The sequence below is a fragment of the Heterocephalus glaber genome, unplaced genomic scaffold, assembly GCF_053883595.1.
Source record: "Heterocephalus glaber isolate CG9 unplaced genomic scaffold, H.glaber_assembly_v1.0 deba00001564, whole genome shotgun sequence".
Lineage (NCBI taxonomy): Eukaryota > Metazoa > Chordata > Mammalia > Rodentia > Bathyergidae > Heterocephalus > Heterocephalus glaber.
Window position 1 is genome coordinate 4,104,254 of NW_028258351.1, and position 15,096 is coordinate 4,119,349.

At 39.2% G+C, this 15,096-nt stretch overlaps 1 protein-coding gene across 7 annotated transcripts in view; it reads right to left on the reverse strand.

Moving 5' to 3' along the window:
* The window catches only part of Acaca (acetyl-CoA carboxylase alpha), a 301,033-nt gene that overhangs the window by 45,733 nt on the left and 240,204 nt on the right, over positions 1-15,096 (reverse strand). For all 7 annotated transcript variants that reach the window (XM_087191888.1, XM_087191890.1, XM_087191887.1 and 4 more), the window contains 2 exons: positions 1,355-1,498; positions 554-674 (listed from right to left, as the gene is read on the reverse strand). In XM_087191888.1, coding sequence (XP_087048014.1) covers positions 554-674; positions 1,355-1,498 — 265 coding nt within the window. The remainder of the gene's footprint in view (positions 1-553; positions 675-1,354; positions 1,499-15,096) is intronic.

Here is a 15,096-nt window from a genome sequence, read left to right on the forward strand (position 1 = left end):
TGTAGCCTTTTTTTTCCTTCCTTCCTTTATTTTTTTGGTGGTACTAGGGTTTGAACACAGGCCCTTCACACTGAGCTACATCCCCAGGCCTTTTATTATTTTTTATTTCCAGATGGGGTCTTGCTGAGTTGCTCAGGCTAGGCCCAAAATTGTGATCCTCCTGCCTCAGCTTTTCAGAATGCTGGGATTGTATACATCCACCACTTTTGTCCAGCTATCTCAATAAAAAATTTACTTAGAAAAAAAATTTTAATCTTTAAAATGCATTTTGGGCCAGGTGTGGTGGCATACATCTGTAATCCTAGCACTCAAGAGACTAAGGGAGGATCTCTACAAGTTCAAGGCCAGCTTGAACCACACAGCAAAACCCTGCCTCAAAGAAAAAGAGAGCCAGGGATGTAGTTCAGTAGCACTCCGACTGCTTGGCAAGTACAAGGTCTTGAGTTCAGTCCCCAGTAGCGAAAAAAGAAACAGAAAGTAGTTTAAGTAAGTAAATAGTCAAGTCTAAAAGCTTCAAAGCCAGGGTTACTACAAGGTCCCCAAACATACATACTTGGATGAGGACGACCTGCTAGCATCCACCGAGGATCATAAGGGGCCTTTGTAGGGACGAACTCGATGATTCTGTCTATAGGATCCTTGGAGTTGAGGAGAGGAACTGAACTGTGCACACTCTAAAAGGAGATTGGGAGAGAAAGAACACAACAATCAGTGAAGAGCAATCACATACTCCAACTCAGCAACAACAGCTATAGACAAAAGACAGCAGAGACCACATTTAGAATTACATCCATTGCTCCTGACCATTAGCCAGAAGCATCTCAGTTATGCGCCAAGCCCTCAGCACATGCTCAGGTCTCATGCTTCATTTTGGAGTCTGGCACAAAGTTGTACATTCTGATTCTTGATTTCAGTATGCCTATGCTTTCTGGGAAGTTCCCAGAGAACAGAAGGGTATTGCAAAGGAGAAAAACCACAATGAAGAGAGAGCTTTAATATGCTAGGACTGAGCTGAGCCTAGATAGGAGAGAAGGTGTCCATGTAGAAAATCATTTTAAAAAGGCTTCAATAATAAAATCTAAAGACATTTTAAGAGTAGAGGGCATTGGGCCTGGGATTTAGCTCAGTGGTTCTGCCGCCTGCCTCACAGGCATAAGGACCCAAGTTCGATACCCGGTACCAAAAAAAAAGAGTAGAAGGCATAAGTTGGCCTTAAAAAAGAAATCAACAGTTTTCAAAGAACTTTTTTTATAAAAAATTCTTCCACCATAAAGATGGGCCCACTAACATAGAAGACAGTGAGTGTGGTGTGGCAGTTCTGCAGCAAAGTCAGTGTTGGGTAGGAAGGGCTCACCTTAGGCATATATGACAGCCAGTGCAAGACAGTGAAGACTCCTTCAAAGTCATCACAAACAGTGCTGTGGGTCACTCCATTATTGTGCATGATCTGGATGCCCCCAAGCTGGTTATTGGAGGTATATACTTCCCGCCCAAGGACCTAGAGAAATGAACAAAAGACATTTGTCACCACAGAAAAAAAGACACAGTCTATTTCATAATTTTCACTGAAATAGGTTCCTTCTTCCACAAGACAGAGATTCCTGCCTCCATGGGTTGTTCTTAAGGACTATTAGGAGCTTTCTCCTTAAAACAAAAAACAAAAAACAAAAGACTTTGTACAATCACACATCGTGTTGCAATTCAAAAGACAGCAACCTCTTTCTCTATTAGCTACAATAAGATATGTATAGCATTCTTAGACTAAACTGAAGTAGTATGCAGATTGGGACTCTGAGGCAGGGCTACCTCATTATGTGCAGGTCTGGAAGAGTTGTTATGAAAATACACACAAAAAAAGACAACATATGCCCATATTCTGCCTATCTTTAGTGATGATAAAATTCAGTTAAAGAAATCCTGTAGGGGGTTAGGTTCCTCATTTTTCTAAAAGATTAACTTTTCCCATGCATTTGACTTTTAAAGCTGATCTCCACACACAAGCCCCAAGACTGGCAAAATCCTGAAGCACCAACTCAAGATACATACACAAGCCCCTGAATCTCGTCTTCTTTGTGTGCTGGGTGCATGGCTGTGATTTATTCCCAAGCCTGCTTCCCCTCCACCCTTCCCTTCCAAGGCTGGAGGGAATTCAGGGCCTCCTCTCCACTGTTTCTCTGGAGTTTAACCCTTGCCAGGTCGAAGGGCACCTGCAATTGGAAGCCACAAAGTTTCCTTTAAAGAAGAAAAAAAAAAAGGGCCGGGGATTTAGCTCAGTGGTTTTGCTGCCTGCCTTGCAAGCACAAAGGCCCGAGTTCGATCCCCAGTACCAAAAAAATAAAGAAAGAAAGAAAGAAAGAAAGAAAGAAAGAAAGAAAGAAAGAAAGAAAGAAAGAAAGAAAGAAAGAAAGAAAGAAAGAAAGAAAAATATTCTTGGACTTGGAAATTGTAGGGTTTCTTTTCCCCTTGAAGATTGGTTAATAATTTCTTTCAGGGAGGGAGATTTTCTGACCCAGCAGATGGAGCCGGGCAGCCTGATCACTGACTATTGCAAACTGCTGAGTGTGTGCTAATTGCCAGTCATCTAGGTTAGCCCTGGAGAGCTCTAAACAGTTGTGAAGCACTTACTGTATTTTTCCCTTTCCTCCAATCCTTTAAAAAATAACGGCAACACAAAATTCCTTCCTTACTAACTTTTATTCATTTTCAGTCTCTGGGGAGAACCTAATAAATTAAGGGGCAGAAAATTGTACCACTATATTCCCAACTGGCCCTTCTTGTTAGGAGCTTTGAGCGGTTCCCTTGTGTGCTGGGTCAGTCCCTATATCAAGACCTTCCAAAGGCTGAGGAAGTTGGTGACCAAAGTAATAACCTCACAGTAACCCAGCTGACCTTGTTTCCATTTGACTTCTGCTAGGAAGGACATAAGAGACTTTTCTGAAAGAATATGGAAAGCAAAATTGCTCTCAGATTACTGTTTTCCTTGATAAGGGAGCACAGAGAACAAGCCTTTACCAGCAGCCCCAAGCTGAGCAACATGCTGGCAGCTCCTTTGAAGGAGCTCTGTGAACAGGGGAGAGACCATTTCTGACCACTGAGCTCCCACCCTCCTTTCAGTCCATCTTTAATCTCAGCCCAGGCGCTGTGGCTCTTTTCTCATTCTCCTGCTGTCTCTTTCCATTTGCCCTCTCTCTGACTGATACACTGATCTCTCGGTCACTCGGCTTTCTGCTCCACTGAGTCCATATTACTAATAACACCTCCGCCACGGCCAGTTTACCTCATGAAGGCAGGAGCACATCATTACAAAATAAACTCATAACTTTGACATTCTAGCAAATACACGCCATTTGTTATTTTTATGGCTTTAGTCTTTCTAACAGGCAGAGGGCATTACACACCTGTTTCATTTATATCTTAAAATGTGTACACACATGCACATTCACACATGCATCAGGAAACAAAACAGAACAAAAAACCAAATCAAAACAAATACTCAAAGCAGTCAGTTGATGGGAGATCCTGGCAGAGGCAGAAACCCTGTCACTCAGGGAGGCCATGTTCTGATCTGGCTCTGGTTTTATGGTCGTCATAAACCCGATGGCCCACAACTGGTCCTTCTGGGACAGACTGCCTCTCTGATAGAAGTCATTCAGTGTGATCAGCAATATTTTTAATTATTAAAATAAAATTGGAAAGGAGGAAAAGGACTAAAAGGAGACACTGTGATGACCCTGAACATCCGATATTCACAATCTATGTCAGGTGGTTCTGCCACCTGCCTTGCAAGCACAAGGTCCTGAGTTTGATCCCCGGTACCAAAAAAAAAAAAAGACTAGGGGACACAATCTATGTCAGGAGCCATTTACTCCTTGTCCATAAGAGAGGGGCTATTTTCCGCTCAGCAACTATTTTCTGTTCTACCTCTAGTACTTGATAATGTCCAACTATCCAAATTTTACACATTTCCAAAAATCAGTACTGGACCAAGAAAGGACCAACCTCAGAAAAAGGGACCACAGTAGTACAAGAGTTGCTTTGTTGTTTAAGTGCACCTTCCTCAGATGTCTTTGCCCTTCATTTCAAAGAGGAGGAGAGCATCTGTGACCGGGTTCTGCTAGAGGTGCTCTGGCACTTGTCTATTCTATCATGTATGTTTTGGGGATGCTGGGGATTGAACACCACCATGCACAGTATCACTTAGCTGTACTGTCACCAACTCTACCCCTTATTTTTACAAAGAGTCAAATGTGGAAGGAGCAAAATTCAGTAACAGGATATTACAAGCGAAAACTCAAGTTGTGATGTGGCATTGTTCTGAAAAAGCAGCAGTATTTCCACATTTCTTTTCCTCTATGTTCCAAAGAAACCTAATCAGGGCTTCACACAACCAAGAGCATTATTTCTGGGGTAAAGAAATGTTTATCATGTGAGAAGGCCCACTTAATTTAGAACTAAAAGAGAAAAAATATAGGATAGACTAACAGTACCAAAATAGATCTCTCTGAATGGCCTTATCTTGAAAGATGGGGGTAGAGTGGGGACAGGCACACAGAAATGGAACCTGCTCTACTCACTACAAACAAATGCCAACAATCACAGCTACTTAACAGTCAATGAGCAGAGAGCGGTACCCTCTGGTTCATTGTCAATGACCGTAGGCACCAGCAGAATGATGGTACACACAATAGCTCCTGATTTACAGGGGTTGTTGCTAACTCAAGTGGTTTTAATGATTTTAAAATACTTAACAACAAAAGCTCCAACCAAGGAAGCCAAATCTGGGCTAGGACAAAATCCATTCTGCCTAACCCTGAAATGATGATGCTGGAATAGCAAAAAAACCCAACCCTTATCGGCATCTAGGAAGATGAAAAGAGCCTACAAAGACAGAACCACTGTGTTATTCATCAATTATATTGTCCTACCATCCTTCTACAAAAAAACCTGGGGTCAACAGCCCTCATCATCATATTTTCATAAAGTAGACAAGCTTCAAGCTTCATTTGGCACTTTAAAAAAACTCTGACATAGGCACTTCTGTATTAGTCACGTTGCCTGCCATATTTCAGTTCCCAAATTATTCCTCTCAAGTTTTATATTGCATCATACAACTTTAAATTTATCTTCTCAACCACCAATCACCGTCTAAACACACAAGCCATTCAAACAGAGACTCCTGAGGCCTCCACTTTGTTACCTTCTTGGTCTAAGTCAGGAAGAAGTACCATGAAATATTAGGAACATCACCATTTTGGGGTCCTCTACTACAGACTGCCCAGGTCACAAAACTGAGTAAAGGCTGAATCTAAGAGGAAAGATCATTTTCACCCAATGCCTCTATAAAATTATGCCTCGTTCAGTGTGCCACTCATTTAACAAACAGCAGGCCTGAAAACTAAGAGCACCACACACAAGTGATTAGTAGAGATGCAATTGTTAAAAGCTCCATCAAAGATGCTACAGAGTCTTTAGAAATGTTGAGATACATAATAGGTACAAATGAATGCAGTCATACATACATGCTAAGGCCTCTGCTGCTGTTGCTGCTTATCTGTAGACATTGCAGACAGCTCAGGTTTACCACAGCTGACAGGCAATGAAAACAGTCTAATATACCGCCTGCTCTTGCCCTTAAATCCCTTTTTGGAGATCAAGATAAACACTTTCTTCCTTTCCCCAGTGCTCCAGACATTTGACTGAAGTGGCAGAGCATTGTGAGGTTTTGTGCAAATGAAATCACTATGTAATACTGAATGAGTGTAGTATTTACTTGTCAGGATATTTGTCAGCATAGGCACTGAGATTTTCAAGTTTCATAGATGCAACTTAACTCAATTTTTAAAAAATTGCTTTTGTCCTGATAAACACATTGTATTGGGAACCCTTAGACTTACATACAAATATTTGCAATCGTGTTATAAGATGTGAAAAATAATGATGCATACTGATGACAGGATAAGAAAGGAAATCTGCTGCTTCCCCACCTTTTTAAACAAACCTTAGTGGGTCAAGGAATTGTCTATTTAAAGAAGCAAGAAGTATAAAATTCCTCCTGCATCTAAGAACTGGCTACACAAACTGAGTCCTTGCTGCAATCCTTCTCATTAGGATATGTCTTTTCTCAAGAGGATTTGAGGGGGGGTTTTGTAAATTTACTGAGCAATCATCATCACTGGACTTCTTCCATGATTCAAGGCATTAAAGTCACTCTGGGATCTGTCAGATTATTGATAAAGGTTCAGCTAAGAAATGAGAAGAGCACATGGTAGCAGGGAAAAAGTGGCAAAATAGGGACAAAAGAAAGGAAAAAGGATGAAAGAGAGGAAAAGGGAGGGGCAGAGAAAAGAGGAAGGGGAAGAAAAAAAACGTAATAGCTCATCTACTCAGTGATGCTCCCATCTTCCTCCTTGACCTGAAAGGACTACATTTTTAAAAGCTGACAAGTAATTCAATCTCCAATTAACAATTTTAAGTGGTAACACACATATTACTGTGTAAATGTTTCTCCAAGAATATATCCAGGGGTAATGGAATTAAATCTCTAGGGAGACAAGATCAGTGCCTCTGTGACCACGAATATTTGGGTGTAGCCACAGGGTTACAATGTCTTTTTCGCTACCTTTATTGTTGTTGCCATTACTGGCAAACTAGACTGCTGGGAACTGGTAGATTCGGCTTGAGGGTAGAGAAGGTGCTCAGTGACGTTTACTGACAAGAAGAGGGAGAAACTCCTGACTTGAGCCACATTTGGACTCAAGACCATCCATAAGACCGAAAATCTCTCTCTAAGCAGCAAATTAGGAAGTGGTCAGGTTTGCTGAAGGATAAATTAGGGCAAACAGACTGTGCTATCAATGGTAGGAAAAGAAATTTAGCCAAAGAGACTGAGATAGATACAAGACAGAAATAACACTGGAAAACCTCTGTTTACAGAAGTATAGGGCTCACCAAAGAATAGAAGAATGAATTAAGACAGAAGAAGGACAACAAAGATTTGAAGGTGAGTGATAGAGGAACAGAAACTCATTTTTTTTTTTTTTTGGTACCAGGGATTGAACTCGGGTCCTTGCGCTTGTGAGGCAGGCGCTGGAACCACTGAGCTAAATCCCCGGCCCCAGAAACTCATTTTTAACATGGAGGGACAGAGAGGAGCCATGTGATAGTTTGCCTGTCAAATGTAGAAGAAAAAGGATAGGCTTCCAAGAGAAAGCTGATTGCTGAAAGAAATCACTCATCCCAGGGATCTTTCAACTGCTCATTTAGCAGGGACTTACGAGTACTCATAATAAATCAATTCCAAATATGGAAATAGTTAAAATTTTTAATAAAGACTGGCTTATTGAAATATAATTAACATATAACAAAACTGTACATTTTAAGGTGCACAATTCTATGCATACCGACAAACATATATAGTCTTATAATCACCACCCCAAGCAAGACAAAATTTTCATCATTCTAAAAAGTTCTCTTATACACTTCTGTAATCTTCCACCTCTAATGACCACTAATCTGCTTTCTGCCCTAATAGTTTTGCCTTTTCTAAAATGTTGTACAAATAAGAGTCACATAGTATGTTGCCTTCTGAGTCTAGCTCCTTTTGGTTAGCATAATGCATCAGACTCATTCATCTGATGTAAATATCAGTAGTTCCTTTTTATGAAAGTACCACAATTTGTTCATCTGTTTCTCTGTTGGCAGATTTTTGGGTTGTTGCCAGTTTTGGAAGACTATGAATAAAGCTGCTATGGATATTCATGCACAGGGTTTTCTGTGTGGGTTAGTATTTTCATTTCTACTGGGTAAATACATAGAAATGGGACTGCTAGGTTGTATGATTAAGTGCATAGCAAACTTTATAAAAGATCAAAAACCAAAAAAAGAACACTCCGTTTTTGAAGTGGCTATATCATTTTGCATTCCCACCGAAAAAGTGTAACAATTCTAGTTGTCTTAGCATCCTCATCTGCACTTGGAATTTGTCAGTTAAACATTAAAAAAATTTTAGGGCAGGATATATAGCTTAATGGTGGAGTGCTTGCCTAGCATGTGAGGTCCTAGGTTTGATCCCCAGCACTGCAGAAACAAACAAAAAAGCAATAATTTGGTAAAAAATTTTTTTCAGTGGTATCAAATTGTGGTTTTAATTTATACTTTCCTAATGATTAATGACAACCATCTCTTCATGTGCTTATTTACCATTTTCATATCGCCTTTAAGAAATTTATTTTTTCAGATTTCTTGCCTAAAGTTTTAATAACTGGGTTATTTACTTAATATTGTGAATTCTTTTTTTTTTTTTTTTTTTTTTGGTACCGGGGATTGAACTCGGCACCTTTGTGTTTGCGAGGCAGGCGGTGGAACCACTGAGCTAAATCCCCGGCAATTCTTTATATATTCTAAATCACAGTCTTTTATCAGATATATTTTCTAAAGATGGACTTTTTTTTGTACCGGGGATCAAACTCGGGCTCTTGTGCTTGTGCAGCAGGCGGTGAAACCACTGAGCTAAATCCCCGGCCCAAAATGGACCTTTTAAAAAAATCTCTTTTGTTTGTTTCTTCTTTTTAAGAGATGACTTGTACCCTGAGTAACATTTTTGGCCATTCTTTTAAGATCACGATATGCAGTATATTAACTATTATTCTCTAATTATTTTTTTATTAAATTTGTTTTCTTTTTCATAGAAAGGAGTGCTTTCTATATTTTGTTTATTAATATCTATTTGTATTACATTTAAATAAAAAAAACCCTTAAAATCCCTGTGTTTCAGTCACCTCCTATGGGTTTTCTGAAGAGGACAATACTGGAGCTGGGTGGCTGCGTGGCTGTGCTCACAGGGGCCAGGCCCTAGAGTCTGGTGCTTGCTGGGGCATGGCTTCTTAGAGAATAGCACTGCCTTCATCACTGGAGCCTTTTTGTGACATGAGTGGGCAGTAATTTTATTTCTTCCTTAGAATACATGAAAACTGCATTACTGTCTTTTACCCTACATTTTAAGCTCCATAAAATAGGAATCATCTTTGTCCATAACATAAGAACAATTCTCTAGATACATAATAGGTATGTAATAAATACATGTGAACTACCATTTGACTTACATTTTCAGGATGTTAAACTACTATAAATGAGTAAAGGTGTGTAACAGCTTTCTTAAGCAAAACAAGGGGTTCTATTTTCCTACCATTTTAGTTTTCCCCAGTGTAGATACTAGGTGTTTCCCTCCCTTTCAAAAATCTACTTTATCTAGAATTCAAATAGTAACTCTATCTAAAGTTGTATTATCTTAGGGGTGCTCTTGTAAACCGGTTTTTATCTGCAAGAAAAGATATATTTTATCAGTAGGTCAGATAGAAAATGATGTTATTAAGGTAGAAAATGAAGAAATGAAAATGAAAATTTTCAAAAGTTGATTATCTGTCTTGACTTGTATTTGGATCTTATACTGTTGGTTAAACTTGGGTGGGTTCTTTTCTTTAATAACACCAATTTTTCACATGTTCATACTATTTAAAGGGCTTAAATCCCAGACACTGAACATTATTAAAATTAGGAACCAGTCAAGAATCAACCAGAAAAACTTGAAGCCCAGGAATGGTAATCTATAATTCAATCTAAAAAGCTCTTAAAGCTTCTCTTTTCATAATTCAACACCACTGACTGTGTACTTTAGCTGATTAGACTGTGTGATGATGGCCACTCTGAATGAGAAGGGGACATAGCTAGATTTGGACCCATGCACAGGGGACACTTCCTAGAATGATGAAAAGACAGAAGTCAGATTTCTAAACAGTGTCATTTCCCGAGTCTTTATCATATCCACATAGCAGTCTGTGCACAGCAAGGTCCCCAGTCTGTCTTCCTCCTGGAAAAGACTAGAGTCCTTGCATTTCTAATCTACCAAAGTGTGCAGTTCTTGCACTTTTAATTTATGAGTGTTTAGGGGGAACCTCTCTGACTTGGGAACATATTGGCTTGGTCTAATGCTTGGAGATTATTAAACTTGGAGCTATGCTCCACTATCAAGTCTACAGATCTTTTATTTAGAAGATATGGTGCTCTAAATGCACAAAGAGCTCCCTGTCACCTTCACATTAAAGCCCCTAGTGCCTGGTAAATGGAATTATATAGCTGTCATCTCCTTTCCCCAAAGTTTTAAGAGTACAATGGGCTCATTTTTTCACACTCCATCCCAGCTTCAGAACTAAGAGACCTACTTTGTATTGATTTAAGGTCTGAGAAATAAATAAACCTGCTTCACCGCTGTGATTCACAACAAATTCATGATACACTATTGCATGATATATTTCAAGCTCTTGCTCTGGGTCTCTTTTTCCTCTGGTGAGTGATGGGGGAGGTGGGAGGTAGTAGGGAGCTGCAAAGCTGACAGCCTGATGGTTATTGGAGATGGCTGCTGACTGCAAATCCAAGAGCAGACACTGTTGGAGAGAATAGGATTTTTTTTTTTTAACTGGGGGGCAAGGGTGAGAAGCTAATTTACTTGAGTTTCAGGCTGGGGGTGGGGGAGAAAAAAAGGTTAAAGGGGAAAAGAACGCTGGCTGAGTACCAAGCTTCAAGTGAACACTGATCTGCAAAGACAGAGCTATGAACATGTGGAGCAAGAGAAAAATGAAGAAGCTAAGGAAATGACTCTGCTTAAGGAGCTATGCTCACAGACCTATGTGGGCATTTAGCTTAAGTTCAGGGGCAAAGCTTTATTAGAGGTAGGATTTGCAGAGATCCTGCATCCCACAGAATGTGTGAGGTAGAGGCATTTTCTCACTTTAATACTCAGGTCACACCAGAATCCTGAAGGTTGAGATGAACACTCTAGAGACAAGGTAGAGACACACTGGAAGGCCACATGGAGGAGAGAGGACAACAGATTCTAACAGTTTAGTGTCTCTTTTGAGTCTCTTTTAGTCACATCATCTTCACTGATTCTATCAAAAAGGAGTTTCTGTTGGTGCTCAAAAAGACCTATCATCTAACTATGTATCAAGGTCCCATCTTTCAACAAAATAGGTGATTGGAAAGCAGGAGATAACTGGGCTCCAAAAGTTTTGCCTGATACTATAAAATGAGACCCCTAAGGTTCCACAGCATACTTCACGATAAAATTAAGTTTTAACCATTTCTTGTGTAATTACTACTTATTTCATACTTTCAACTGGTAAGAATGCTATTTATGAATCTATTTTCTTTTCTATCTTTAAATAGCATTTTCATCTTTGTTTCATTTGTTTTTCTGACAAGACCATACTATGAGGGCAAAAGTTCATGGAAAAAGACTTTGGTTCCATTCAATTTCTCATAGGTCATATCATAAAATTGGGTGGTTTTTGTTGTTTTTTTTTTAACAGTTGGTAAAAGCCATCAGTCTGTCTGTTCAGAGAAACAGATTTTGGCTAAATATAAGGAAAAACTTTATATTGATGAAGGGATGGATTGGCTCAAAAAATACTGAGGTCCCCTTTAGCTGAATTTTTCAAGCATTATTAATGACTATTTGACAATGGTGTCACAAAGGAAATTTAAACAATGGCTGGGACTTTTGATGATCCTTCAATTCCTTACATTCACTATTTTATGGTCACTTGTGATGTGAACAAAACCAAATAACATTTATTTTTCTGTAATCTGGTTAAGAAATAAGAAATTTTATTTATTTGGTACTGGGGATCGAACTTGGGACCTTGCATTTGTGAGGCAGGCGGCAGAACCACTGAGCTAAATCCCCAGCCCAAAATAAGAAATTTTAAATCATCATGGTCTATAACTTCCTAATCTCACAAATATGTAATAACTTTATGAATCACTATATATAATTTCACTAATATATAATACCATAATATGTAATATCTTTTAAAATTCCCTTGCTCCATTTTGCCCAGGCCTAACATATCAATAACAGATCAATATATACCTTCACAGAATCAGAGAATATTAGAAATTACAAGGAATTTAAGATTCAGAGATCCTCTGGTCTTCTATTTTAAGGTGGGAAATGTATTATGCTTCCCATAGATTTAAGCCCAAAGTTGCTTACCCAGTAAATGGCAAGGAGGGGATTGATCAAAAGTTTATTTTTTTAAATCTAAAGGTACTATAATACCAAAAAGCTTGATCACACTTATAATGCAATTATTCCTGAGTCTGTATTCAATGTCCTCAAGCAGGGCCTCAGAGTTCTTACTTTATCTAGAAGCTCTGGACTGCAATTTGAAGGTTCTCTCAAGTCCTCCTAAGCCACTAAACACACATGGCACTCTCTTAAAGAAACTTCTGTGATGGAGCTCTGTTTGGCAATTCTACCTTGCAAGATCTCCAAACCAGTGCACTGAGGACCAGGCTGCTGCAGATCACCAAGGCTCATTAATAGAGATAAACAGATCTGGTATAGTTTTCTTAAAAAACCTATGGAACATCAAACAAAAAGTAAACAAAACAATCCCCTCAAATGAGAACATATTTACTGACACTTTTGTATATAAGGGGGCAGGGCTTGAAAACTAAGGAGATCTGCCATCCTTTTTGAGAACTCATTCATACTATTAAAGCAAGGGTTACTCAGAAAGAAAGCTAAAATACCCTTTTAAAAAAAGAGAGTGATCCCATCTGGAGCTACAGGAGTATAAGGACTATTGTGAAAATAGGTAGTTAGGGACTTTTAAAAATGCAAATTGCTGGATTGATCCTTAGAGTGATTATGGGCTATTGTATCAACAAGTCCTTGGGGACTCTTATAGACAGATGACTGACACATATACTACCCTATCATGACCAAACATGGTGCCTCTCATGTTAATGGCTTTCCAAAGTGTGTTGATTGTCTTTAGATAGCATCTACTGGGAAAGTCAATACACGAATGTACTGTCTTGGTGAGGAATGCCACTTAATATTTTCCTGAAAAAATTTTTGCCATCAGAAAACCAGAGAGTATAGAGAATAGTGTGTTTGTATTTCCTTCTCAGGGCTTGGATAATAAATTGCAATGAAAGGGCCCTAATGCAGTTCAGAGAAGACTACAACAGTGCTAATGTATTCCTGTAAAAAAAAAATCATCTAATTTTCACAACAACCTGGTAGTATGGTACTACAGTATTGCCACCTGCCCCCATTTTACAGTTAATAAAACTATAACCTGGAGAGGTTAAGTAAATTGCCCAAGGTCACACGACTAATGGGTGGCAGAGGCAGGAATTAAATCCAAGCAGCTGGCTTTTAACTTCATTATGTTATATGAAAGTGATATGCCACCCACACTACTGTGAGAACTAAATAAACTCTCCTTCCCCTCTTTAGCCTCCATGATTCTTATGTGTGTGTCACACAGTCACAGGTGAACATGGGTACTGTGCATTGCAGGTAATTGGTATGACACAGGCCCATTTAGGGAAAAATTTTAGTACTGTGCTTAATAGAGTCAAATGCGACAACTGCACGTTTCATGTTGCACAGCTACACATAAATATGTACAAGGAAACTGAGAGGGATCCAGAGAGGTATGTGTACCATGTTTCAAAAGCAACATTAGCAGAGAAGCCCCCTATAGGACAAACAGCCCTAGCCATATCCAGCATATAATTTTTTCACTGGCAGATTCAGTGGAAACGGGGGCCAGACATCACTAAAAGGGATGAGATTATGGGATTTTTTTCTCTCTTTTTGCTAAAAGAAAAACATAAGCTTTAAAATGTTCACTATAAGGAAGTCATATATGATGTCAAGAGTGCATCAATCACCCACATATCATCACTGGCAGAAACCTTACCTCCACAGGCAGTTACTGTCCAGAGGACACCCATAAACTGCAGGTTCTAATTTCTATGTATGGAGAGTGGGTTCTCATTGAGTCTAGGGCAATGGGCTAAGAGCTAGCAGGCTCTAGCCTATATCAGTATTCCCAAAGCATATAGGTCCTTCAGCCTAGCTGTCACCTGATGCTATGTTAAACATATGAAATAGAAACTGAGAGGAGGTATGGTGGAAGAGAGAAATATGAATGTTATTGTAAATGTCTAAGTAGCACCTGGACTAAGGAGTTTATGACTCTGCAAATCATCTCAGCTCTTTAAGGGTCTATCTTGCCAATACCTCAAGCACATAGGTTAATGCCTTTGCCATGCCAGTATCACTCCCTTCACAAAGGATAGTTTGCCACATTCACCGGGTATGCCCCATCACTCAGAAAAGTATTCTGAAGATTCTGCTGCCTATAGTTCCTGGAATTAGGAACCTATGGCCTACTACCTTGAGAGATGCAGAACAACAGGCTCATTAAAATGTCTCTCATTTACATCATCTCTCTTATGACATTTGGAAACAAGAAAATGATCAGGCTATTTCTCTGTAGGCCTAGTGCACACTAAGCACAGAGACCTATGTCCTTCTGCAATGAAACTCTGGGACATAAAACCGATGTTTTGATTCTGATCTAGTCTCTATCAATTCCCTTTTAGTCTTCCTGTCTGTAAAATGGCCCCAATACCATTAGCCCATCACAGAAGATAGAAAGGAATCAGATGTCCTTGATTTTGAGTTTAAAATAAAGCCATCTGGGCTGCCTCTAGTCATGAGCCCATTGCCTTTAGTTCAAATGTCAAATCTGTATCACAACATTCAAGAAAATCCAGAAACCATATTTCTCCTCAAGGTGGTAGTATTTTGAATACTTTACAAATAACTGCAGGCAACAAAGCCAAGAGATAGAAAAAGAAAATACAAATACTGAGATCTCCAATGGAAAGGGAAGAAAATATAAATATGGGAAGTACTCTCTGATTTTGGAACAAAGGATGCAGTGGCAAAGGATGGTGCCCATGAATAAAACGTGTACAGTAAAACCATGGAAGGTGAAAAAGAATACCAGGAAACATTTATATTTTATGTGCATGCTACTACTGTACTGCAAAATATACATATATAATTGTATCTTTATCTATATGTATCTTTTAGAAAGTCAAGAGTCTTTGGAGGTAAAAAGTAGAAAGATTTAAACTAATTAAAAACAGGTTGCCGCCTGCCTCGCAAGCGCAAGGACCCAAGTTCGATCCCCGGTACCAAAAAAACCCACAAAAAATAGGTCAGCAAAC